The 25,947-nt window shown below is 48.5% G+C and overlaps 1 protein-coding gene across 2 annotated transcripts in view; it reads right to left on the minus strand.

The window, feature by feature from the left end:
• Nucleotides 1-25,947, minus strand: part of BCR (BCR activator of RhoGEF and GTPase) — a 131,885-nt gene that overhangs the window by 13,678 nt on the left and 92,260 nt on the right. The window contains exons 9-18 of one of the 2 annotated variants that reach the window (XM_044989864.1): nt 22,794-22,915; nt 21,025-21,193; nt 17,680-17,799; nt 16,610-16,685; nt 15,775-15,879; nt 13,385-13,459; nt 12,240-12,337; nt 11,384-11,515; nt 779-838; nt 524-633 (exon numbers count right to left, since the gene is read on the minus strand). In XM_044989864.1, the coding sequence (XP_044845799.1) occupies nt 524-633; nt 779-838; nt 11,384-11,515; nt 12,240-12,337; nt 13,385-13,459; nt 15,775-15,879; nt 16,610-16,685; nt 17,680-17,799; nt 21,025-21,193; nt 22,794-22,915 (1,067 nt within the window). Of the gene's footprint in view, nt 1-523; nt 634-778; nt 839-3,469; nt 3,698-11,383; nt 11,516-12,239; nt 12,338-13,384; nt 13,460-15,774; nt 15,880-16,609; nt 16,686-17,679; nt 17,800-21,024; nt 21,194-22,793; nt 22,916-25,947 lie in introns of those variants that run through there. The other variant, XM_044989865.1, reaches the window with a different exon arrangement.

A 25,947-nucleotide genomic window follows, 5' to 3' on the forward strand; every position in this document is an offset into this window, starting at 1 on the left:
TGCTATCCAGTTAATAGTAATTCCGTGGGGAGGAAGTACCAGGTCTCCTAAATTACCTACCACGAACAAACAGGTTTCTTCTGGCAAACGATTCATGACAAAAGATCAGGGGTTAAAATAATACAAATGGCTCCAAACAACTTGAACATTTCCGAGTACGGAAAGGAAATTCTGTTGTTCAGTAGCTTTGGAAATTTGTGACCAAGTCAGCCAACTACAGAGGAAAAGGGCCAGGGTGTTTCCGGAACACGGCAGAGCGAGAGATGTTGAAAGTAAACACACTGGGTTTCCAAGCAAAAGTGTGCGTGCGCTGCTGGCTTTTGGAGGGTTTTTTTCCATGCACAGGATGAAGCTGGGAGAATGTGAAACAGCTCCTGCCTGCAGAAATTGCCATGCGTTAGCCTCACAAGGGCAAGAAAGTATCTGCATACCTCCATTCACTGAGGGCTTAAGTAGGTGCAGCTCCATTGACCTACTGGGTTTAAAATAAAACAACAGAGAAAAGTGTGACCTGACAACTTACTTGGTGACAATGGCAATCTTGACTCCAAAGACCCCAGTCTGTTTACGAGATGGCATTCTTTTCAGACTAAACTCCCGGCTGGTAAATTTCACTGACAGCTTCACTTCAACCTGCAAGGACGACTTTAGTAGTTACTTTTCAAGCAATAAATGTTTTCTTTTGTTTTTCAAAATGTTATGACAAAGAACAGAGAGAATAAACCTGATGCACAAGGTCAGGCAAAGAAGCAGTGCTAGCAGTTTGTACTCTACTTACTCCATTCATTGAGATGACTGTGCGTTGCCAATCTTTATCCTGTAACACCTGCGGATCCAGCTGAAAAACATGGAAGTTGCTTGTGAGTTGAGAATTGGTTTCAGAGACTAAAATCAGCCAGTTTGAAAAATCTATACAAGTCTGCATGGCAATGCCTTCACCACTTACTTCCATTTCCACAGGGGAATCAGAAAAGCCCTGAGTTTCAGATGTCAGGTAACTTGTACAGAGTTCTGTACTCTAAGGAAGGCTGGGTATGGATCACACGTGTATGTGGAAACCCCAGTGTCAAATGTGCAATATCCACTTAACAACAAGAAAAACCTCAGAGAGCTAAAATGCTCTTCTAAAGCCAATAATCTCACCTTTGATAGAAAAGGAAGCTTCCTTCGCTGCCATAACATAGCAGCCATATTTAACTGCCATAACATAGCATCCCACCCCAGCGAATCGGGAGTCAGGAAGGGAGAGAGTAGATTTTCTAAGAGGAACGGGCTAAGATCTGAAACAGCGAGGGCTTGTTTATCTCTGAAAAAACAGGTGAGCAAACTGCAGGTCCCAAACCCAAACGCTGGCACCAGCTTGGTCCAAAATAATACGTTTCAAAGAATATCTTAACATTTATTTCCAAAGGTCATGAACAACAAGATTAAGAACAGGAATTAGGGAGTATTATATATGATTCCCAATTCCTTCCTGTTCCAGAGAGAGAGAGAGAGAGAGTGTGTGTGCGTGTGTGTGTGCGCGTGTGTGTGTCTGTCTTCTTATTTTAGCTTTGGACCCCTTTTCTGTGGGTGCAGTTTCACAGGCCCAGGGTACATAAGGTTTAAATACTGAGCTATTTACAGCCTTTAACATCCCCTCCATCCAACTGGACAGCCGAATTTTTCTAGCTCTTTTGTTCAACTCCTGCTAGTGAAACAGCTACCAAGGACGCAGAACAGACATTTATAAACATCTGCTCCAACAATCAGAAATTGCTGATGATTAGTAACTTATTACATCTTCAATAATAATCGTCTTGCCTCTATCACTTAGAATCTTTCTATCTGATCCATCAAGGTTCTCACAACACACCCATCACCACAGTTGCGGAGTACCGAACACGTGTATTAAAGTGAACACAAGTACTCCGTATCAGGCGCTCTCCTTCCCCCATGCTGTAGGGCGTTCTTATTTATTTATTTAAAAGCCTCTGATTTTGGGGCTTACTAAGTTCATCCACCTTACAGTCAGATTGTCTTCAGCTCTTGCACTCTGCTGTTTCCCCCTCTGTACCAGCCCACAGAGCTTTCTGGGAGTGGAGAGAGAAGTCTGCTACCCCGTCCAAACAGATGATGCAGTCTACATGCAGAGGACATGTGGCAGAGATTATGCTGCCTGAAGCACATTCCCTCCAAGAGCTACCCCCAGGCACTATGGCTTCTACACTGCCTCAAATGCAAGCAGGAGGCCAAATGCTACAATCTGGCCGCGAGGGGAATTTGGATCACAATTTCCCAGAGACAGGCAGGGCGGGAGTACTGTGGAACATGATACTCAGCCCCAGGATGAAGTGAGGAGCGGGGCTTGAGAGAGTGCTTCGCCAGCATCTCCATCAAGCTTCCCTAGCACCGGAGCTTTGGGACAGTTTCCAAAAGGAGCTACATCCAGTTCTCCTGGGCTCCAAAGACATCATGACCCAAATGCTGGGTCTGACAGTGAGAGAATGGAGGAGGACTATGGGGTGATCCAGGAGGACGTATACATGCAATCCAAAGAAATTAAGCACACACAGTGCTCAGAAAAAAACCACCACTTTTTAAAATCCTGCTCTGATTTGGGAATGAAGCCAGAGAAGAGCTGAATGGGAAAGCAGCCCAGAGATCACAGGAGCAGGCAGATATAGTGTCTTACTCTGGCCTGCCCTATTCTTTTTCACTTCAGCTCCAACACAAAGGGAGAAAATGCACCTGAAACTGAAAGAGTGACCCCTGTTGTTACAAGACTCCACTGATCAAACCCATGCTCGGAAATGAAATCCTGGGTCTCCATTTCTAACCTAGCTTGATTTCTTTCAACAGGAAAGTTCCGAGGCTGGGAAATAGCTTGTCAGGTTCTACAGGAACATCCCCCAGCAAGGTCGGTGATATCTGTGAAACACTCACCTCCAAAGAGCCACAACTGGCTCAGACTGAACTTACAGAAACGGAACAACAGTTTGAACATGGAGCTATACCAGCAATTAGAACCTGACAAAACGAATCTGTGATTCCAGACATGGCTTTGCAATACCAAAGTCTATTCCCCGAAAAATGCAAGGCAAGGGGCGGGTGAGTGCACTAACCTTTCACCTTGAGACACACAGGTTCAAATACACCTTCATGCACAAATGAAAAGGAATTTAGTAACTAACTCTAATCCGATACCCCATCAGCCCTGCCCTCCCCCGCACAATATAACAGCACTAGCATCTCACTGCACAGTGGAGGATGAATGCTAGACAAGCAGGAGTGATGCAACCCACAGTATCCTTGATTCTACCGAGTATGTTCAGCCTCTCCTTTTCCTAAACCCTAATCCCCACTTCGAACACACAGGGAAAGATGCTGCTGTCAGTTACATACATGAAAGCCCACAGAGAAAAGCTTCTCCTTCTCCTATGTTTCAGAGACCCCAGATAAGAAGAGGAGGCGAGAGAGTGAAGCCCACCTTTTCTCTGCGTACTTTGTTACGGACATGAGTCCACAGCGTGGTGTTGCCAGCATGTGTGCGTTTCCCCGTTGAATCTGCCTGGCTCCGATAGGTACAGCTCTGGTAGAAATATCTGAAGATCCCTTGCATAGTGTAGTCGGCAACCAGCAGTTCCCACATCGTGGCTGCACTGTGTCTGAAGTTAACAAGGCTAGTTGTGCCGAGTCGCTGTTACTTCAGCAGCCCCAGACTCTACACTTAGCCAAGAGGTTTTTGAGGAGACTTTTTCCGGAAGGCCCGCCCCCTCCTGTCAGGCTGGCCATGTCACCGCCAGGCAGCCACAATCTATGTCATTCCCACCCACGCCGCAAGAATTTCCAAGCTGGAAGAATTTTGCAGCGTGAGAGGTTTCTTTCAACAAAACACATTCCCTTCCCAGGCTCAGGAGGAAACCAGTTCTGAAACGTTTGGTTTCCTGTGCAACACAGCTGAGCCCGGCCAACTGTAATGGCCTTTCACTAAGGACTCTGCTGTAATGGCCTTTCTGATGATCTCGCCCATGTTTAATAAGGCCAAGGCTTTCTGACCAGGTTGTGCTTTTGCCCTGCACCTTACAATGGTGGGTATTCATAACGTAGAAGCAGTGGCTAAGTTTGGGGAGGGCCGGGGGCAAGAGGGAGTTGGGTGCTAGCACTCAGAGTGGGCCTGGGCATTCCGAATATTTACACAAGACAGGGGTGATACCAGCAGGCCCCACTTAGCGTTTCCTCCATTATCAGTTGAGGCTCACAATTACTAACTCACACCAGTCTGGCAAGATGAATGCAAGTCAACAGATGTTTCAAAGCATAAGCCAACTGCATTCTTCTTCGTTGTCTCCAGAGCACACGGCATATGGCTGGTTAGGACCGTCAGCGACCTCAGGCAAGTACTGCCCTTTGTGAGTGAGCCCTGGTGCCTGCTGAAGGCTGATATAATAGCTTCTGCTGCCTGTCCCTTCCTCCACCCCTCACTTGAACACATGCTCCCCCCACCCTTGAACTCTGGGTTGGAAGAACTCCCACTCCCCCCAGGCTGGAACCTCTCCAAACAGAACAGCGTGTACTCAGTGGAGAGGAAGCTGGGAGGAAGGTGCATGAGAAATTCAAGGTTAGGTGGTAAGTGCCATCCCTGTATATTATATAATCCTAAAAATTCAAGGTTAAAGTGCTTTTCACATTGTTATTTAAAGTGCTATTGGGATAAACAAATAAAAGAATGAGACCTGGGGGAAATAAAAACAAAACCACTTGGTGCTGCTGAGCAAGACAGGAAGATCAGGCCTAACACTAGAGGAGGAAATAACAGGGCCAAGGGCAAGTAGAGAACATAATCTACCTAGCTTTTAGCAAGCTCGCAATACTGGAGCGTGCAGACAGCTGACCTCCAGCGTGGGGAAAGGGCAGCTGGAGCAGACCGGGTTCTGGCCTGGAGAATGAAGACAAAGGGTGCTAGTGAGTGAGACACTTCAGCACAGAGCGAGGTGGTGACAAGCAGAGGGTCAGACTGACTGGCTTGAGGTCTGATTTATTGATCAATGACCTGGAAAATGGAACATCCAGGAAGAGAACAACATCTGCAGATGATGTGCCCCCCCGCCGGCAACTGCTCTGAGCGAACTAGGCCACAACACAAGCTGTCAGTCCGAGCGTGTTACCGAAGGCTGGGGCTGGCTCCTAGAGAACGCTGCCTCTGCCATGATTTCAGACTGGGTGCAACTTTCATTAAACTTGGTTTAATACCCAGGGATCTCTCCACACATCTCCTGAATCAGTCAAAACTTATGTCTGGCATGTTTCCACAACCAAAGAGGACAAGGACAGACCTGCTACAGACTCTCTCCTATGAGGTAGGAAAGACAGTCTATAGCAGAGTCTGGCATAGTTCTCCTCATTGCTCAGGGAAAGCAGGCCAGGACCACCTTTAAACTCTGCTGTTGCTAGCAAATATTCAGCTGCAGTGTGAACAGAACTGCTCTATTGTCCCGTTGAGTTTCACAGCTGCCTGTTCCTTGGTGTTCCTTGTGGTGAGCTATAAAGTGAAATGCAAATGAGCCAAGCAAATTCCTCTCTACAGCCTGCACAGATCACAACAGCACAACAGGGATTGCTGCAGGAAGGACCCCGGCTCAGAAGCAGCCGAGGAGCCGTGGCACCCATTTAAGTAAAAATGATGACAACAAGGAGGAAGAGGAGGAGGAGAAAGTGGTGGAAATGGGAGCTGAGGGCACTTAGTACCTCATGGGTCAGGCAAAAGGAGAAGAGACCCAAATTAGGAATGCAGGGGAAAGAGGCAGGTGTCAGAGACAGCAGGAAATGGGGTGGTGGGGAAGGTAAGCCAGGGACTCAGGAGAAAAGGCTCTGGTCTGGCTCAGTAACCCAACACACAGTGCATTGGCTTTCCAGAGAAAGAGCAAAGGAAAGATGCAGAAAGGGAAGAACAAAGAAGGACTGAAAGAGGAATCGATGGAAGAGGGAAGCGGAGGAAACAAGAAATGCCTCCTTTCAGGTTAGTGCATTTTACGTTATTTATTCATATTACTTCCTCCGTTTCTTGAATTTCCATGGCAGTTTCACACTCCAGCGGTTTCTAATTGTAACCAATGGGAAACTATTGTCTGTGGCTCGTTAGTTCTGGAAGTACCCAATCCTGCCTGGACCCATTCTTCCTAGAGCTCACCACTGACATGTCAACCCCTCCCCCGTTGCCCTTTAGGCATGACCCAGAGGTTTCTTCATTTCCACCCTCTTTTCATTGCTGAGATGCTGTTCCGCATGGTCAAGCTTCTGAAATTAACTTGAGTCTGTAAATGGTTTTGGAGGTGGATCTTAGGGGCTGCAGCCTGCGACTGTTAGTTTTGCATGAAAAACATTTATCTGTAAGTCTAAATAACAGAGAGGGGAAGGGAGATAGCCCTGTGCAATTCAACAAGCCAGCCCAGATAACGAAACAGATAAGGGTGATGGTCTTGCATGGCAACAGAGGAATATTGGCAAACCGCTGTCAGGGCATCAGAATATTTGGGCTCTAAGGTCACATCCTCCTCCCCACCCCCACATCTTCCAGCACTGTTTTGGGGGGAAAGAGGGTTGGGCTTCTCTGAGCTGCTCATGCAGAGAAAATAACTGTTGTTCAGAACTGTACTGGTTTTAGGAGCTGGATCACAGTGCACAGCGTCCATTCACTCTTGCAGCCTATCCCAGGGCTGGGCATATTTTCGCTGACATCCTCACTCACCCGGATGCAGAGGCAGAAGCGTAAACAAAAGGCATCCATGTTAATTCCTGCAGAGCTAGAGACGCAGGGAAATGAGTCTGCCAGATGGAGAAGGGCAAAATCCAGAGGGCAAAAGGGCCAAATGGAGAGGGAAAAAATCTTAGCTAGAGATGAGTGGAGCTGACAGTCTCCGTGTAACTAAACCAGGAGTTCCCTGCTATGGTAAGAAACAATATCCTGACACCATCCCCCATCCCTGCACTGTGGCCTAGAACAGGGGTTCTCACAACACATTTTTTGGGGACCTTAAAGTGCGACCAACTTTTGCTGGTGGCTGCGCTGACAAATTTTTCCTAAAATACTTAATTAACGTTAGGAAAAAGAAATAAACATGCTCATATACACAGCCAAATCATTGTCATTTATAGAAACATTTTGCAGACTCAGTAATAAAATAACGTCGTCGTCTCTAGTCTTTACTGGCCCTGAACAGAACAGAAACACAAATAAGCTGCTCTGCGGGTTCTTGTCTTTGTTGTTGTTCTTACTTTGGGGGTTTTGCTTGCTTTTTTAAAAAGACTTGCTAGCTAGTAAGTCTGCTGCTGTGAAAAGTGCTATTAACAAACATACAAATATCACTTTTCACAGCCGCAGACTTGCTCAGTCCTGGCAAGCCTGGGGACAAATTAAGCCTTGGATGGGGAGGTCGGTAGGGGGTAAGTGGGGAACGGAAACATGATGGGCTGGCGGAGGCAACGGGGCCCAGGGCGATGGGGGTGTGAACCCCACAGCTGGGGATTGGAGGCCCATGGCCAGAGCCTGCTGCCTGCCCCCACACCAGGGCTGGAGCCTGGCCCTACCATCCCCAGGAAACTCACTAGCTGCCCGCTTCTCCAGCACTTGTCTCTCCAGAGGGGAGCAGGGTCCAACCCCTGCTGGTGGCCCTGTGGGAGGGACCACTGCTTTGCACCCTCTCCCATAGCACTGCCTAGAAGGCTGTGGCCGCAAGAAAAACCACTGGTGGCCACATGCAGCCACAGTGGCTGCATTTGAGAAATGCTGCAGAAGCACATCGTCTGTCGCCACTTCATTGATCAGTGCATCTGACATGGTAGGTAGGCATGTCTGTGCATACACAGGGCGTTAAAGAGCTGTTCGGCTTGCTGCCCTTCCGAGGACAGAGAGAAGGGGCCCTAGGAGGGGGATTTTCCTGCTAGGTTCACAAGCAGCACACTCACAATAAAGTTCTGAGGCTCATAAAATCTGGGGAAAAGTTGGAGTCTACAACCAATAATAAAGCTCTTACATGTGGACGTAGAAGAGGTAGGTAAAACATTCCATAGGAAAGGAACATATGAGCAATGGGAGCCATTAAACTGCTGCCTGTTCTTGGAAGCCTCTACAATTTTCTGCACACATGGACAATTTACAGCCTTCATTCCTCCTCTACCATTATGTAACAGACAGAGCTAATAAAAATTTCGCAGAAAACTATCCTGGTCTCCCAGGCTCATTGTCTTTGTCTCTGCTACACAGAATTTGGTGAGTCACAAATACCAGTAGTGGGAAGTTGCAGATTTACAATAATAATAAATGGTTTATAATAAATGGTTTAGAACACATGGTGGTTTTAGCCAAAATAATTTTTTTCCTAGTTTTTCAATGGGAGGATGTGGACGTGACTCTGACTGTTCTGGGAGGCCAGGCTGGCTAGGCTCAAGGAGCCTGTGGAAAAGCTCACCCCCCTCCCACTGGCTTCCACGGAGCAGTGTTCATCTCAACCGAGGGCAGACTTTGACCTGGATAATGACAACACAAAGCTCCAGAGGCTATTAAGTGAAAAAAACGACACAAACCAAAAGCCTCTGGAAAAGTCTTGAAAGAAAACAAATATTCAAAATAGCAAAAGGCACATCACAATTTCCACAAGTTTATCCCCACTACTTTCTTTTGTTATATTAGGAGTATTTCCTGATTTTAAAAAGGAGCATTCAGTGACCTGGTAAAAAAATAAATCAATCAGCCCATAACAATTCTTATCAACCATAGATCCCAGCAGAGGGGTTATTTTAGGACTCCTCCCCCCCCCTTTTCTTTTTTTAAAACTACACAATAGTCCTAAAAATAAATACTGTGATGGGACAGAAATTCCTGAGAATTAAAGACAGCCTGACCTGGCCTAATTTCAGCCTGTTCAGAAATGTGATGGGAGGGTTTCTTTGTAAAATTGGGGGGGGGGGGAATCCGATAAAACATTTAAAAGCGGGAAATTGTTTCTATTTAGGGCTACAGTAGAAACCTGACTTTAGAGCCAGTCAAAAATTATTTTATTGAACTATTTCCTTGAAAACGTTCAGGGTTTTTGCCAGGAAACGAAAATTCCCCAAACCAATTTTAATTCTTTTTATTTTTGTTTTGTTTTCCTGATTGAAAACTGAGAAGTTTAACGAAAAAACAAAATTGATTTTTGGTTAAACTTCTCAGTTTTCAAATTATGAAAAAATGGAAAAATTTAAAAAAATGAAAGTTTTTTGTGAAAATGGCTGTTTCACTGAAAAGCCATTTTTTGCCTAAAAAAGTTTTAAAGAATTTTTTTTTTTAAAACTAGCTGTATCTGAAGCCTTTGGAAAAATCCCGGGTTTGATGACGTGGGGGTGGGGGGGCACTGATGAAAGCACAACTAAGAGCTTCATGGCTGAAACTTTGAGCATCAGTCAGCACAACCCCAAAGGAAGTAACCAGTCCCTGTTAGCCTGACTGTGCTATGTGGGAGACAAGGTGTGTGAGGTAATATCTTTTATCGGATCAACTTCTGCTGGTGAGACAAACACGCTCTTGAGCTACTCAGAGCTCTTCTTCAGGTCTGCGAAAGGGACTAAGAGCAGGTCTACATTTAAAACACTGCATTCAATAGTGAGAAGTGTAAGGTTATGCATTTAGGGATGACTAACAGGAATTTTAGTTATAAGCTGGGGACGCACCAGTTGGAAGTAACGGAAGAGGAGAAGGACCTCGGAGTCCTGGTTGATCGCAGGATGACTATGAGTCGGCAATGTGATGTGGCCGTTAAAAAAGCTAATGCGGTCTTGGGATGCATTAGGCGAGGTATTTCTAGTAGAGATAAGGAGGTGCTAGTCCCGTTATATAAGGCGTTGGTGAGACCTCATTTGGAGTACTGTGTGCAGTTTTGGTCTCCCATGTTTAAGAAGGATGAATTCAAACTGGAACGGGTACAAAGAAGGGCCACTAGAATGATCCGAGGAATGGAAAGCCTGTCGTATGACAGGAGACTTGAGGAGCTCGGTTTGTTTTCCTTAACCAAAAGAAGGTTGAGAGGAGATATGATTGCACTCTTTAAATATATCAGAGGGATAAATACCAGGGAGGGAGAGGAATTATTTCAGCTCAGTACTAATGTGGACACGAGAACAAATGGATATAAATTGGCAGTCGGAAAGTTTAGGCTTGAAATTAGACGAAGGTTTCTAACCATCAGGGGAGTGAAATTCTGGAACAGCCTACCGAGGGAAACAGTGGGGGCGAAGGACCTCTCTGGCTTTAAGATTAAGCTTGATAAGTTTATGGAGGGAATGGTTTGATAGGATAACGTGATTTAGTCAATAGGTCAATAACGTGCGACCACTGGTAATTAGTACCGAGGGTCAATGTTGGGATATTGAAAGTCTTTTTCCTGAGTGTCTGGCTGGAGAGTCTTGCTCGCATGCTCGGGGTTCAGCTGATCACCATATTTGGGGTCGGGAAGGAATTTTCCTCCAGGATAGATTGGCAGTGGCCCTGGAGGTTTTTCGCCTTCCTCCACAGCATGGGGCAGGGGTCGCTTGCTGGAGGATTATCTGCTACTTGAAGTCTTTAAATCAGGATTTGGGGACTTCAACAGCTGAGTCAAGGGAGAGAATTATTTCAGGAGTGGATGGGTCAGCTTTTGTGGCCTGCATCTTGCGGGAGGTCAGACTAGATGATCATAATGGTCCCTTCTGATCTTAAGTTCTATGATTCTATGAATTCTCTGGGAGCATCAGCCCCTTTTGCTGCCAACCCATCATCTCTCCAACCCTCTGGTACTTGCAAAACACACAGAAATGCTACACACTGCTTCTCAATGAAGAAGAGGTCAAACAGCCCATTTAAATCTTAGATGTACCCTGTTATGGACACAAAGTTCTGAACATGGCTGTTGTCAGGGCAACAGGTATGTCCTGCTTGGTTTTACCATCACATCAGTACACTCACGGCATGTACTGTAGGGCAGATAGCATTTTCTCTGGACTGATAGAGGCCACCGTCATGTCTCACACACAAAGCCACTCTCCTCACTCTCTCTTTCCCCGTGCAAATGGAGCACACAGGCCTCAGTGACTTTGAGCTGTGACCATGAATTCTCCGGGGAGGATTTGAGACATGACAGAAGATGAATCACCCAATTCTCTCCAACAATAAACCCCCTGCAGAATGCCACCAACGCTGGGGCCAGAGGAGTATAAAAAGGGCCAGTGTCACATTTTAACCTCCCAGCTGTGTCTCAAAGAATCCCCAACCTGGCTGCGTGACTTCCAGAATTCGGCGCATTCTCTAGCAGAGACAAGGGAGCTCCAGGATTCAAAAGCTCCATTGTTTATCCTAGTGCAGGGCTTAGGAATGGATAACAGCAAGCCCTACCTGGATCTGGCCTTTCCCCATGATTCGATCTGTGATCTCTCCATCTTCTTTGGTGAGCTTGGTTTTATTATAGCATTTTTCATAGCACAGAATCCGTAGGGTCTGCGATCCCTCCAGCTCGATCTCAAACTCCTGCAGCAAGGGGAAGGAGAAGGGGAAGAGCAGCAATTAGTTAGCAAGAAGATAGATTCTTTTGGATATTTGACTGGTTTCAGTGAGGCTGTACAGAATCTGAAGGGACCACTCAAGGGACTGACAAAGATCTCTCGTCTAATGGAGTGGGTCTTAAAGAGAGATCAAGCAGAACAGTACTGAGCCCATTTGGGGGACACTTTGGAGGTGTCCCTTGGTCAAGTTTCAATATATTGTAGTGGTGAACCATTGAAAGAAATAGATGGTCCCGTATTTCTTGTGTTTAATTACACTAGCTTTAAAATACGCCTGCTATAAAGAAGCAGGATGCTGAAAGCTAAGTTTATAACTGTACCCTCCCCTTCGAAAAATACTTCCTTATTCAGTGTATTGCCACAGATTTTTTTTTTTAAGTACACACACACACACACACACTCACACACCAATCAGCTGGCTGATCACGCAAAGGGCATCTGCTGCTGACACATTCATTTCATCAGTGAGTCTCCAAGATTAAAACCTCCTACAAATGGTGAGAGCCCAGAGGAAACAACAGGAACCTGCAGACTGTGCTTCCAGATGTGCTGCACATGTGAGAAGGGTCCAGTTCATGCAGTACAGATTGCAAACCAAACAGCCACTTCATTTGCAAATGTTCTGCCCCAAGGGGATAAACAAGGCCCAGCATGTCTGATAAATCACACGAAGAACTATCCATACCCACCTCATTCCAATTGGGTTCCGTAGTGTCCCTGTACACTCTGGTCTTAGCTTTGTTCACAAAATATCCAAAGGAATCCACCTCCAACGTGCAGTACAGGTCTGGAGGCGAGACACAGAATCAGTTAAGATTACCATAATCTTTTTCTATAAGCATTTCTTCCTAGATGCTTTCTCACCTAAAGGCTTCTCTATACTGAGGACACTGGAACCAATGTAGCTACATCAGTGCAAACAATCAATGTAGACGGGCTGTGTAATGCAGCTTACCATGTGCTGGTGCATGGCCTGTATTATACTGTGCAATGGGTCTACACTATGGGTTTGCAGCTACATAGCATGGGTGTGATTACGCTGGTGTAACCACAGCAGCCTAAGTGTCCTTAGCACAAAGAGGCCCTTAATGCGCCCTCCCTGGTACTGGCACACATTCCTCAATTCAGCCAGAAAGTGCATTTCTGTCACTTAGCAGAAAGGGCACTTTGTCTCCTCTTTTCTTAGATTTGTTTTTGTGTGCAGTTACACAGAGAGAGAAACGTGGGTGCCCTGGAAGCTAGGGTCCATTCCAACGCTCAGCAGAGCCCAAAGGAAGACCCCACTGACTTCAGTGGAAATTGGATTGGGATCTTCCCGAGTTACCTTAGCTGCTGCAGAAAGCGTGTGTGTGTATTTTAACAAGGACGCTCTCCCTACCCCACACACTGCTCAGCTTTGCCTCCTGCTTGATCCGCCAGTGAACTCCTAATCCAGTGTTTATTACCATAGATGTTGTTACTGTGAGATCAGGGATTGAGCCTTGAGATTTCACTGCAGGATCAAACAGGATTGGAAAATGGGCAACGAGGGAGCAAGAGCCGATTTACCCATGAACTGTTGGGTAAGCAGCACGTACAGTAAGAAAAATGACAGAAAATAGGGTAAGAGTGAAATGATTTGTGTTGGCGCCTGGTCTGTTTGAGAGCTTTTATCCCTACAAAAAGCTAGTCAGCATCCCCCAAATGTACACTAATCTCCCACTCCCAATCACCCAAACTGACTCTTCACCCAACCCTGTATCCCCAAACTGACGTCTCCATGCCCAGAGTTCCCCCATTCTTGTCCTTTGGCCCTAACAGAGCCCCACTTGCACGTCACAGATCTGCAACTCACTTGTGCTCTGCTTGAACCCTGTGGCAGAATGAACAATGACATTCAGGAATCCATAGAGCCCAGGCGATTCGTCATCTGTACAAAAGACCCAAGGAATTTTAGTTCAGCTTCACAGAGGTGGCAAAGGGGAAGAAGGAGGAGATTTACATCACAGAGATTGCAGAGTGGAAGAGGAAAAGGAGTTGTAAGTTGCTCCAGGAACCGCTCCTTTCCCAGACTCCTCTTGACAATTCTGGAGTTTTTACAATCACACTTCATTATTTTTAAATTTTTCATCTCTCCCAGCGTTGCTGTGAAAGTCCCAAACAACAGAAGAAACCAACTGACTATACGGGTAAAGAAGCGAAACTGACGATACACAAAGGGCTGTCAACTGCACAAAGGAAAACTGAAAAGTATTTTTATATTACAGCAGCACCTGCTGGTCCTAAGTGAGATCAGGGCCCCAGTGAGCTGGGCACGCTACAGAATAAGTGAGAGTTCCTGTCTCAAAGAACTTCTAATCTTAATAGGCGAGACAGACAAGGATTGCAGAGGATACAGGTACAGAGCAGTGAAGGAATTTCAGTCAGAGTGGAATGGCAGAGTAGGGAAAAACTTAGATCCGACTCAGCTTTTCTTATCTCTCCATTGAGGATTTTCTCTCTAATCTGTCAGCGACACTGATTTTAGCTGTTACTTGTAACCACAGTAGGTAAAACTTTTCAGACAGAAGAGTGAGTCTTAAGCTGCTGGCATCCCTTTAACGCTGGCCTGGCATAAGAGTCAGAGATTGTAAGGATCTGCGGGACTAGAACCTGGGTCTGTGGAGCCTGGGGCAGCTGACATTCCCCCATCACCAGCAGGTCACCAGGCAGAGCTGCAGCCTAGGAGCACTGTGGAGATTAGGTGCGGCAGGAAGTACCGCCCAAAGTGGTCAGAGCAACAGCACCCTGTGGCCGTCTGATTGGCCCACGGTTACTACTTAGCCCTAGAGGTGCTCCAACAAGTTGCCTGAGCAAGCAGGCAGAATCCTGCCTTGCTGCAGCTCCAGACCTTGCCTTGCTGTCTGACCTTAGGCCTCCGACTCCAGCCTGTCGCTGACTCTTGCCTCCTGACTCCAGTCTGGTAACTATTCCTGACCCCGAGTCTCTGACCCTGGCCCGACTCTGACCCTGACTCTTGCCTATTTATTTCAGTTCTTGCACCTACTCTGATCCCTGCTTTCCAACTACCGCCTTGTGGCCAGCCCTTGGCTCCATGACACCAGCCCAGTAACAACCAGTAGGCCAGACTGCCCACGCCCCGGACTCTTACAGAGAAACCATGTGATACACAGCGATTATGTAGAGGCTGCATTTCTGAATACTGGACTCGTATCTGCAAACTCCCCATCACACTAACAGACATGCACCACTCTGCAAATCTACTCACTGAGAACCAGCACAAACATGCTCCCAGCATCTCCAACACTTTGCCTCCCTACATTTGCTTCATTTCACCTTTTTGCTGCCTCAGGAGTAGCACTCATAATTTCATTATAAACGCCCTCCCCGTCAAACACACACTCCAAGAATTTCAACAAGTCAGCTCAAAATAATTTCACACTCATGCCTCCAGCTGAGGAGGATGGAGACAGCTCAACAGAACAGAGCAGCTCCCCCACCACAAACATGCCATCTGAAAATCCTACCCTGTCTCAGTCATAGGCAGGACTTCACCCCTTTTTCTCATGTCCAGCCTGTTCATTTTTAAATCACATTCTAAAGAATATATCTAAGAGAGACTCCCGCAGACATCCATGTGCCAGGGAAGCAGAGGGGCTGGACTCCAGGAGGAAGGAGTGGGGCTAGTGGCCAGAGCTGCTGTGGGTACAATGGCTAGGGGGTTAGTGGTAGGAGGACAGGGGGAGGGACTTCAGGCCATTGAATGATGCGGGAAAGTAAAAGGAACAATAACGACTGAAGTAATATGAGAATCCACCCAATAACAATGGGGGAGATGGAGAAAAGCCACAGGGGATGGGCAGGAATTCATTGTCAAAGGAGCAGTGGGGGAGAAAATGAACTGCAAACATTCCACAGGTTGTATTTATTTATACTGTGGGACTGAATAACTCTGGAACCTTTGAGCAGACCCTCCCCTGCCCGCTCCCTCTGCTTGCTGCATCTTGTCTATTCAGAGCAAGCTTCTGGGGGTAATCAAATCTTCCTACAGCAACTAGCTGCAGCAGAGCTGGGTTGTTCAGGGTTTAAGTGTGGTCAGAATCGGAATTGTTTTACAAGACCATCCACTCACAGCTGCCTTGAGGCCTGAATGGTAAGAGCAGGACAAGCGGGATGTAAAGGAAAGGCAGGGGCTGGGTTATGACTGTAGCTCTTCCACACGAGGGCACCGACAACCGCTCTCACCTTCTTTATTGATGGTGAGGGGGATGTTGTGGACGGTCTGAAGCTTGACGCAGGAGTTTGTCAGCATCTGGAGCTCCACGGACGTGAGCGAAAAGCTTTTAAAGCCTGTCAAGGAAATTCAGAGAGGGAATGGTATCTGCACAGAGCTCCATGGACACTCCCCCAAGCCCAGGCAGGGGGTACTTACGGAAGCTTCTAGGGCAATGCTAGCAGATGGCATAAGGGAGCATTTCTGTGGTTGGAAGGAACCCTGGCTCAAGCACAGGCCCCTTGGCCATACTGTCAGGAGGCTTCAGCCCAGTCACATGCAGGGGCTCACTTGTCCTATGGCTAGTCTCTGGATCTTGCACACAGAACGAAAGACTCTTCTCACCTGATAGAGCGATAGCCAACCCCTCTCCAAAAATAAAGCACTCCCTTCAGGCAAAGGCCAGGGAACAGGATGGGCCTTTCACTGCCCCAGAAGGGCAGACGACTCTGGTTTTGGCATGTCAATGGGAGAAATGATTCCTTTGGGGAGAGCTCTCCCTGTGCCCTAGCTCCCAGACATTCACATCTAGGGGCTGGGAGCAAAAGCACCTCCACTGGCTTCAACTGCAGTGACAGGGCAGGAGAAGAAAATAAATTCCTGGATATTCACACATCTCCTTCTCCTTGTGGCAGGGGGCCATTCCCCACTTCTGGCTAACTCCCCGGGATAGGGGAAGGTTGGACAATCCCTTCCCTGACTCCTCCTCCCTGGCAGGGTAGAGGGGCATATGCGCGGAGGTTACCCAGCTGGATGGTCTCTAGAATGCCCTAAGACAAGGGCTCTGACTGGCCAAGGGACACTCACATTTCTTCTGCTGCTCCCGGATGTTCTCTCTCCACTCTGCCCGTTCGTAGTCCGACGAGATGAGGAATGTGTAACTCTATGCAGGAAGAGACAGGGGAACAAGGAACACGTCATTCTGACCCACCACCTCCCAGTGAGAGTTACTGGATCCAGAGCCCACTTGTACACCTGCCAGCTTCCTCCCAGCACTGCTTTGGTAGTGCCAGCCGGGACCCTGGCACTGTGAACGCCCTCTTGCTGGTGCTGAAGGCACGCTGCTGAGGACACCTGCAGCCTGGGCTTCTTCAAAGGACCACCCTGTTAATGGCCGCTGGGACTGTGGCAGCATGAGCTTCCATGACTGCTGTCTACTCTGGCCAGGCCTGCCAATAGTGCATGCCATGGAGATTAGGTAGATGTGTGGATAAGGAAGCAGATGCCAAAATGCCTTCGAAATGAGCTGAAGAAAATGCTGGTGACTAGATCTTGAAACGATCCATTGCCGAGTAGATGCAGATACCACAGTCACCAATAACCCCACACATACAGCACTGGAGATAAATCTAACCCCATGAGCCTCTCCCACTAGCTAAGAGAGCATCTCCATAGTCTGTTAGCACTAGGGGGCCAATGAAGTCTACAGCCATGAAATTAGACCTATGAGTACCCTCCCCCTGCAACTTTACTAAAGGATGAGACTATGGCGCAGCAGCTGTGGGGCTTTATCCCAGGGGAAGTGATGCAGTTCCCACCCCATCTGGTTGGATCCAAGCACAGGCAGATAGTAGGGTGAGGGGTGAATTTCTGATATTATTTTAAAAAATGCAAATGTACATGCAAATTAACCCTTGGGCTCCTGGTAAGTTGCCAATGTGGCCTTCAGCGTGGCACAGGCTGGACATCTGCAGCTTGGAGACTATTTTCAGATGAGCCACTGGATGACGAGACAATTACAAACTGATGAATGCTTGAGCAGATCCGATTCCCTTGGGTGGGGCACTGTGACACGCACATGCACACAACCCCCCCCCCTTGCACCTCATTCTTGGTCCTGTATGCAAGGCCCCAGAGACACCCATGGAGCAGCTTACCTTGCCGTTCCGGTTGTGAACCCGGAAAGCCATGTTGGGAGACATCAGCAACAGCAGAGATTCCTGCTCAGACAGCTTCTTTTTCAACCTCTCAATGACCTTGCTGCCCTTGTTAGCCCTCTAGAGAACAGAGAGAGAGAATCACAGAAGATCAGGGTTGGAAGGGACCTCAGGAGGTCATCTAGTCCAACCCCCTGCTCAAAGCAGGACCAACATCAACTAAACCATCCCAGCCAGGGCCGTGTCAAGCCGGGCCTTAAAAACCTCTAAGGATGGAGATTCCACCACCTCCGTAGGTAACCCATTCCAGTGCTTCCCCACCCTCCTAGTGAAATAGTGTTTCCTAATATCCAACCTAGACCTCCCTCACTGTAACTTGAGACCATTGCTCCTTATTCTGTCATCTGTCACCACAGAGAACACCCTAGCTCCATCCTCTTTGGAACCCGCTTCAGGTAGTTGAAGGCTGCTATCAAATCCCCCCTCACTCTTCTCTTCTGCAGACCAAACAAGCTCAGTTCCCTCAGCCTCGTAAATCATGTGCCCCAGCCCCCTGATCATTTTCATTGCCCTCCGCTGGACTCCCTCCAATTTGTCCACATCCTTTCTGTAGGGGGGGGCCCCCAACACTGGACGCAATACTCCAGATGTGGCCTCACCCAGTGCTGAATAATCACTTCCCTCAATTTGCTGGAAATGTTCCTACTAATGCAGCCCAATATGCCGTTAACCTTCTTTTTGTCCACTGTAATCCCCAGGTCCTTTTCTGCAGAACTGCTGCTTAGCCAGTCGGTCCCCAGACTGTAGCCGTACATGGGATTCTTCCGTCCTAAGTGCAGGACTCTGCACTTGTCCTTATTGAACCTCCTCAGATTTCTTTTGGCCCAATCCTCCAATTTGTCTCAGTCACTCTGGACCCTATTCCTACCCTCCTGCATATCTACCTCTCCCCGCAGCTTAGTGTAATCTGTGAACTTGCTGAGGGTACAATTCACCCCATCATCCAGATCATTAATAAAGATGTTGACCAAAACCGGCCCCAGTACCGACCCCTGGGGTATTTGCTTGATACTGGCTGCCAACTAGACATAGACTCGTTGATCACTACCCATTGAGCCTGACAATCTAGCCAGCTTTCTATCCACCTTATAGACCATTCATCCAATCCATACTTCTTTAACTTGCTGGCAAGAATACTGTAGAAGACCGTATCAAAAGCTTTGCTAAAGTCAAGATATATCACGTCCACTGCTTTCCCCATATCCACAGAGCCAGTTATCTCATCATAGAAGGCAATCAGGTTGGTCAGGCATGGACTTGTCCTTGGTGAATCCATTTTGACTGTTCCTGATCACCTTCCTCTCCTCCAAGTGGTTCAAAATGGTTTCCTTGAGGACCTGCTCTATGATTTTTCCAGGGACTGAGGTAAGGCTGACAGGTCTGTAGTTCCCTGGGTTCTCCTTCTTCCCTTTTTAAAAGATGACCACTATATTTGCCTTTTTCCAATTGTCTGAGACCTCCCCCGATTGCCACAAGTTTTCAGAGATATTGGCCAATGGCTCTGCAATCACATCAGCCAATTCTCTCAGCACCCTCAGATGCATTAGATCTGGACCCATTGACTTGTACATGTCCAGCTTTTCTAAATAGTCCTCAACCTGTTCTTTCACCACTGAGGGCTGCTCACCTCCTCCCCATACTGTGGTGCCCAGGACAGCTGTGTGGAAGCTGACATTGGTTGTGAAGACCGAGGCAAAAAAAGCACTGAGTTCTTCAGCTTTTTCCACATCATCTGTCACTAGGTTGCCTCCCCATTCATTGAGGGTCCCACACTTTCCCTGACTTTTTTCTTGTTGCTAACATACCTGTAGAAACCCTTCTCGTTACCCTTCACATCCCTTGCTAGTTGCAACTCCAGTTGTGTTTTGGCCATCCTGATTACACCTCTGCATGCTCAAGCAATATTTTTATACTCCTCCCTAGTCATCTGTCCAAGTTTCAACTTCTTGTAAGCTTGCTTTTTGTGTATAAAGAAATCTCAATGAAGATTTCACTGTTAAGCCAAGCTGGTCGCCTGCCATATTTGCTATTCTTTCTGAACAGCGGGATGGTTTGTTCGTGCGCCCTCAATAAGGCTTCTTTAAAATATAGCCAGCTTTCCTGGACTCCTTTCCCCCTTGTATTGGCCTCCCAGGGGATCCTGCCCATCAGTTCCCTGAGGGAGTCAAAGTCTGCTTTTCTGAAGTCCAGGGTCCGTATTTTGCTGCTCTCCTTCCTTCCTTTTGTGAGGATCCTGAACTCAACCATCTCATGGTCACTGCTGCCCAGGTTGCCACCCACTTCTACTTCACCTACCAATTCTTCCCTGTTTGAAAGCAGCAGGTCAAGAAGAGAACAGCCCCGGGTTGGTTCCTCCAGTAGTTTCAACAGGAAGTTATCCCCAACACTCTCCAAAAACTTCCTGGATTGTCTGTGCACTGCTGTATTGCTCTCCCAGCAGATGTCAGGGTGATTGAAGTCCCTCATTAGACCACATTGTGGTGGTCTCATGCCAGAATCAATGTGGAGGAGGATATTTGACTCGATTTTCTGATCTATCCCCCTCTTCCCTTCACAGGTGGCCAAACAACACTTCCATGCAGCAGTGGTTCTGCCGTTGGGGCAGGTGGAGCTCAACCCTACTTAGGAAATGGCTTGGATTCTGCGACACCCAAGCAAACGAAGAGGGGACAACATTAGAACCACAGAGACTACAGTGAAAGAGGTTGACATGTTTATCTATAGACCTGCTTATGCACCCAAATCCGCTAGGCTTCAAACACACTTAGAAGGCACTGCTGATATGGTGAAAATTCAGAGGTATCTTTATATGTGACCAAAGCCACACCCAGGCTCGTGCTTAGATATCCAAGAGCTGAAATCTCTGAAAAACAGGCTCATCACATTTTATTCACTCTCATGTGACCTCGGCACAAAAGCTACCCAATTCCTCCTTCGACAGTAAGTGTATCCAAAGACATAGCACCAAGAGCAGGGCCTGCCAACACCGTGAGAACATTCAACGCCTAGTTGCTGGATGCTTTGTTATTCCTGGATGCCCAGAGGACACTATCACACAAGGGATAATGCATCATGCCTGGCTATCGCTGCCTGCCCAACCACTACATGCATAACCAAAAGTTTAGTTCCACTGCATGTCAGAAACAAGTGCCATAGCTTAGTAGAGTTACCTGTCCAAACAAACTCTGGAAGTGAGTTACCCCCACCCTCCAGCAGCATCCCACTTCCAGGCTAGGACACAACATGCACTCCGGGCTTGGGGAAGACGGCTCCACCTGCCATTACCTTTTCTCGCTGGATGTCATTCTTCATCTGGGAGATCTTGATCTTCATGGCATCCAGCTCCTCGTCAGGCACGAGTGGGATGTTGGGCACTGCCTCGGACTCATCCACAGTTTGGAAGCTGAGGTCTGAGAGTGGAATGTACCATTTACAATCATATTGCTGGCTTTTCCTGAAAAGAAGAGGGGACAGGGCTTTAAACACGCTTGCACTCCATCAGCTCACACTGCTCCTTCCATGCTTTCCCGCCCGGTGGTTTCAGCACTGCAGGTTACAAGACAGTGAAACAGGCTCAACCTCACTGTAATCCCCGAGATGGAAGCACAGCTGAGGTAGGTCTGTTTTCCAGCAATGAATCTTGAAGGAGCCAATACCCATTACAATGCTATGTACAGTGTGCGGCCCGTAGATTTTTATTTTTTTTAATCCAGTGCTCACTCTTAAGCATCCCAAAGCACTTCCCAAATACAGTGATACAGTGAAACCCCGCTATAACACGACCTTTGGGGTCCAAAAAATTCCATCGCGCTAAATGCGGGGTCGCGGTATAGCGGGGTTTCAAACCAGTCAGTTTTTCAGTGGTCCCCAAAGCGGTGCATTGAGGTGCACCGCCTAGTGCCCCTGGTGCCTAGTGCCCTGCAGGGGAGAGGAGCTGCGGCCCCCCGCCTGCCGGAGACAAGAGAACTCCGGGGCTGCGGGCGCCGGTGCTCTCCGTCCCCGGCAGGCGCAGGGCCGGGGCTTCTCTCCAGCTTCAAAAGGAGCCGCGGCTCCCCGCCTGCCGGGGACAGGCAACTCCGGCTGTGGGCACCGGTGCTCTCTGTCCCTGGCAGGCGGGGAACCGCGGCTCCTCTTGAAGCGGGACAGAAGCCGCGGCCCCGCGCCTGCCGGGGACAGGGAACTCCGGCTGCGGGCACCGGTGCTCTTTGTCCCTGGCAGGCGGGGAACCGCGGCTCCTCTTGAAGCGGGACAGAAGCCGCGGCCCCGCGCCTGCCGGGGACAGAAAGCACCGGTGCCAGCAGCCTCGGAATTCTCTGTCCCCAGCAGGTGCGGGGCTGCAGCTTCTCTCCCCTGCCATGGTGTTGGGGACCATTGGTACAGTACCATACTGTATTATACCTTAAAGGAGAGCCAACCTGTGATCGCGTTATATGTGATTTCGCGTTATGGCGGGGCGCGTTATTGCGAGGTTTGACTGTATCTTTAAATACAACCATCTCTGGGGCAGAAGGCAGCAAGCTGCACAAGAGCTTACGATCATATAATGCGATGCCTCTGGGTGGGTCTTTGGCAGAGAGGACTGAACCTGGGACCTCTGGATCTAAAAGCAGGAGCCTCTGCTGCCTGCTGCAGAAGTTTTTCCACAAGCTGTAGCTGCCTCATAAACCCTTGTGAGATCCAGCCACTAGAGGGAGATAGCGAGTAACCTTAAGCGCAGGCTGTAGCAGGAAGTGAAGAACAACACCTGAAACTGCAGGGGGAATGAAGGGAGGCAGAGTTAAATGACCCCAGCTGGAATTTGTCCAGGATGCCACAGTTAGCACCCCTGCTTTTAGGAAGGTAGCCAGGCAGTAGTTAACTCCCCGAAGTGATCAGGATTTTGGCTCTGTCTCATCTGAAGGACAATGCTACTGTACGATGTTCCCTGTATGGGCCGCAGCTTTGCTGAGTTAGGTGCAGCTGCATGCACTGAACTAGAGTTCTGCCAAGTCCACGGCTCTGAATATAGGGTGTGAAGCACCGGAAAATGGGGTGTCAAGCGGGAAAATCCTCACCCTCCAAGCTGCTTCTTGAGCTTGGCGCACAGGAACAGGTCAGTGAAAAGAAAGACGTGGCGCAGTTTCCGAGCCCCCTCTACCAGCTCCACCATGAAACTGTCCTTCAAGAGCTGCCGGTGCTGTCAGAAAGAGGAGACACAGTTCTAGTTAGGACAGGAGGGGTCGGTCTCTGAGCGAAGGCACTACAGTGCCTCATCAGTACCTCCGGTACGATAAACCTCCCCAGCACCAGCCCAAAGCATGATCCCCATGTGACCCATCGCTGGTGGAACATGGCAACCCTGCCCCACCCACTGCTCTGTGCCAAGGGAGACCCTCTCTGTGTGCCTGTCCGAAGCAGGGCCTGAGAAATGGATGATCAGTTGAGGGGTCTCATTAACTGGCCTGCCTGTTTACTTCTTTCCCCACTTGTGCGCTCTCCTTGTCCATGCCCTTCCTTGAGACTTTATCATCCGGCTTTCTCAGACCCACTAAGGATGCATGCTTTGCACAGAGGGCCATCCCAGTGACTTGGCTAGGCCATCCCCTCTCCTGCTAATCCTGGCCACTGAGTTAACTCTTTGCGGTCTGGTCCCTTCCTGCTGCTCTCTCCATCACTTGCAGGACGTGCATAATCAGAGAAAGCAGCTGAATGTTGGGTTTTAGTTTTTAACTGGAGTCAAATCTCCACCTCCAGCTGGTCAACTGCCAGCTGGCTTGGGGCAAATACTTCTGAGAGCTGCACAGAGCACGGTTACCCACTGCCTGGTGCAAATGCTGGACGGGTCACCCAGACTCTCCAGGCTCAGCCTCTCTTTCCAGTCACTCGACTTTCCAAGCATTTTCTTTGGGGGCTGAAACTTCACCTGCCAGATCTCACTCAAAGGAACCTTGCTGGAAACATCAAGCAAAATCCTTTCAGCTGCTTTAATTTATGGCAAGTCATTGACAGACCATTACCACACACACAGGGCTTGCCAGCAGCCTTCAACAGCAAGGCATTCCACCGTTCGCTAGCAGAGGGCAGCATACACCACTTCACCAGGTAAGCTTTCGCATCTAGCTGCAGCCACTCTGCAGAACTACCACATCCAAACCATGAAACACCCTCCTTGCCACGCTGTACCTGTCTGTACACAGCAGCTGCTAAATATTCCTGCTGCTTCCCTGTTCCAACAAGTGCTGCTAAGGGATCTATATTTGCTTAGAAAAGCTAGCAAATCCACCAGCAGTCCCTAATCAGCCAGTAGTCGAACAGTCCCATCTGGATGTGTTTTTCCTATGCATTTATTTAAAGCCTTTTTCTATTCCCTATACAATTTCCCCAAAACACGAGACACTGATCAGACCTCGGACTTAGCCTGGAGCATAGCTCTGCTGCCTTCATCCCCCTCAGAAGACAGGCTCCTAGTTTCAAGGGTCTGAACGAGTTCCTTGGGCCAAGTGGTTTGTTTCAGACATGACGACTGTCCCCCTTTTCCTCCCCGTGCTCCAGAGCCCCACACCGAAGGAGAGGCCCATCATTCAGGCAAAACTAGGCAGTAGTACATAGTCATCAGCAAGCTTCAAGCCCGGTTCTGTACTCAGACCTCCCCCTCCAGAATCAGTGGCAGCCTGAACGTGAGCTAGGGGAGGTGAAATCTTGCAGAGGGTTCCAAATTGGGGGGTTCTCAATTTGGGGGCAAGTCTGATCCTCACAAAAGTGGAAATCTTCTAGCACTGCCTTGATCCAAGTACCGAGCAGGCTTCTCTGCCCGGTTCTGCCAGTGCACCCTAACCCTGACCTACATCACCCGTTACTCTGGTGTTGGGTCCACACACCTAGATACTATGGTGATCGGTGCTGCAGCAATAACTTTTATGCCTAGGTATTCTGGTGATAGCTCTGCCAATGTTATTCAAGCCTAATCGAGTCCTCCCTCCCCCCGGCTGTTTTACTACCTGCTCCCTCCATCATCCCCCACACAGACAGCTTTGTCAGTGCACCCTGCTCCTGAGCTACCAGATCTCTACTATTGCAGTACCAGGCTCTCGCATGCAAAAATTGCCAATTCCCAAGCTGTGCTATGTTTTGACTGGGAAATGGATGAGATTGAAACATCCAAACAGTTACTTGTAACCAAATCAGAGTTTGAAGCTAAGTCTGCGAATGTAACGCCCTGTGCATTAACTCACTGTTCTCCTCAACACCCCCACAACACTCTCAATGTAGAGGACACATCTGTAGGCGTGTTCATACCCACCCACCCACCGAGCTTTGCTCTCTAAACTACCTTTATTGGTACCGTGATGTGAGTCCCTGGGCTTGGAGAGCATGCCTGCCTGCATTAATGTCTCTGCTACTCGTGTGTGCTCATTTCCCGCCCCCCCAAGGACTACAGAGCGACCTGCAGCCCAGATATGGAACCAGGAGCGTCTGGGCAGAAACAAAGGATAGGCCTTGTCAAGAGCAAACCCCCACCTTCCACAGCTGGGAAGGATTCAATTTGAGAGAGAGAGAAATGAGGCAGAAAAAATGGTATTTTTCAGCAATCCAGAACTCTAATTTAATGTTTTTAGAGCTGATGAATATTTATTATGATGCAAATCAACTCTGCTCCTCTGAGGCGTGTGAACAGCTGCTTGTTGCCAGCCAAATCTCTGCTCACCATCCTTAGGTGTAAATATGTTCTCACACGTCAATTCCGTTTGTTACCCAGCTGCAATCCTGGGGTGCAATGCTGATCCTCCATTCCTCCCCCTAGCCCACGAGGGTCTCGTGGCACAATCCTGCCCTAGGGGAGACTGCTGCTGGGTCCCTGTGGCAGGCCGGGGATGAGAGGGTTAGGCAGGTGTGGTTAACAAGGTCCCGACTATTTGCTCAGTAGCCAGGCAGGAGGTTCCTTTCATAACACTCTTTGAAGCCGATGGAGAGCTGGAGCAAGGCCACTGTCTGCAGCCTCTATCCCGCGCTGAAGGAAACCATGTCTCTAAATCCCTATCTGAAAACAGAGGGGACAGGCCACAGTGGCTTCTGGAGCAAAGGCAGCTCTTGCCCAAAGAGCTGCCCATTCAAGGCAAGACTCCCATCCCGCTGAGACGCTGCTGCTCAGCGAGAAAGTTTCCTTCCTACAGGGGCGTTAGATGAGGCCATTCCTGCTAGCTAATGCCTGGTCACTGACAGTGCGCCCCC

Source organism: Mauremys mutica, chromosome 16 (genome assembly GCF_020497125.1).
Source record: "Mauremys mutica isolate MM-2020 ecotype Southern chromosome 16, ASM2049712v1, whole genome shotgun sequence".
Classification (NCBI taxonomy): domain Eukaryota; kingdom Metazoa; phylum Chordata; order Testudines; family Geoemydidae; genus Mauremys; species Mauremys mutica.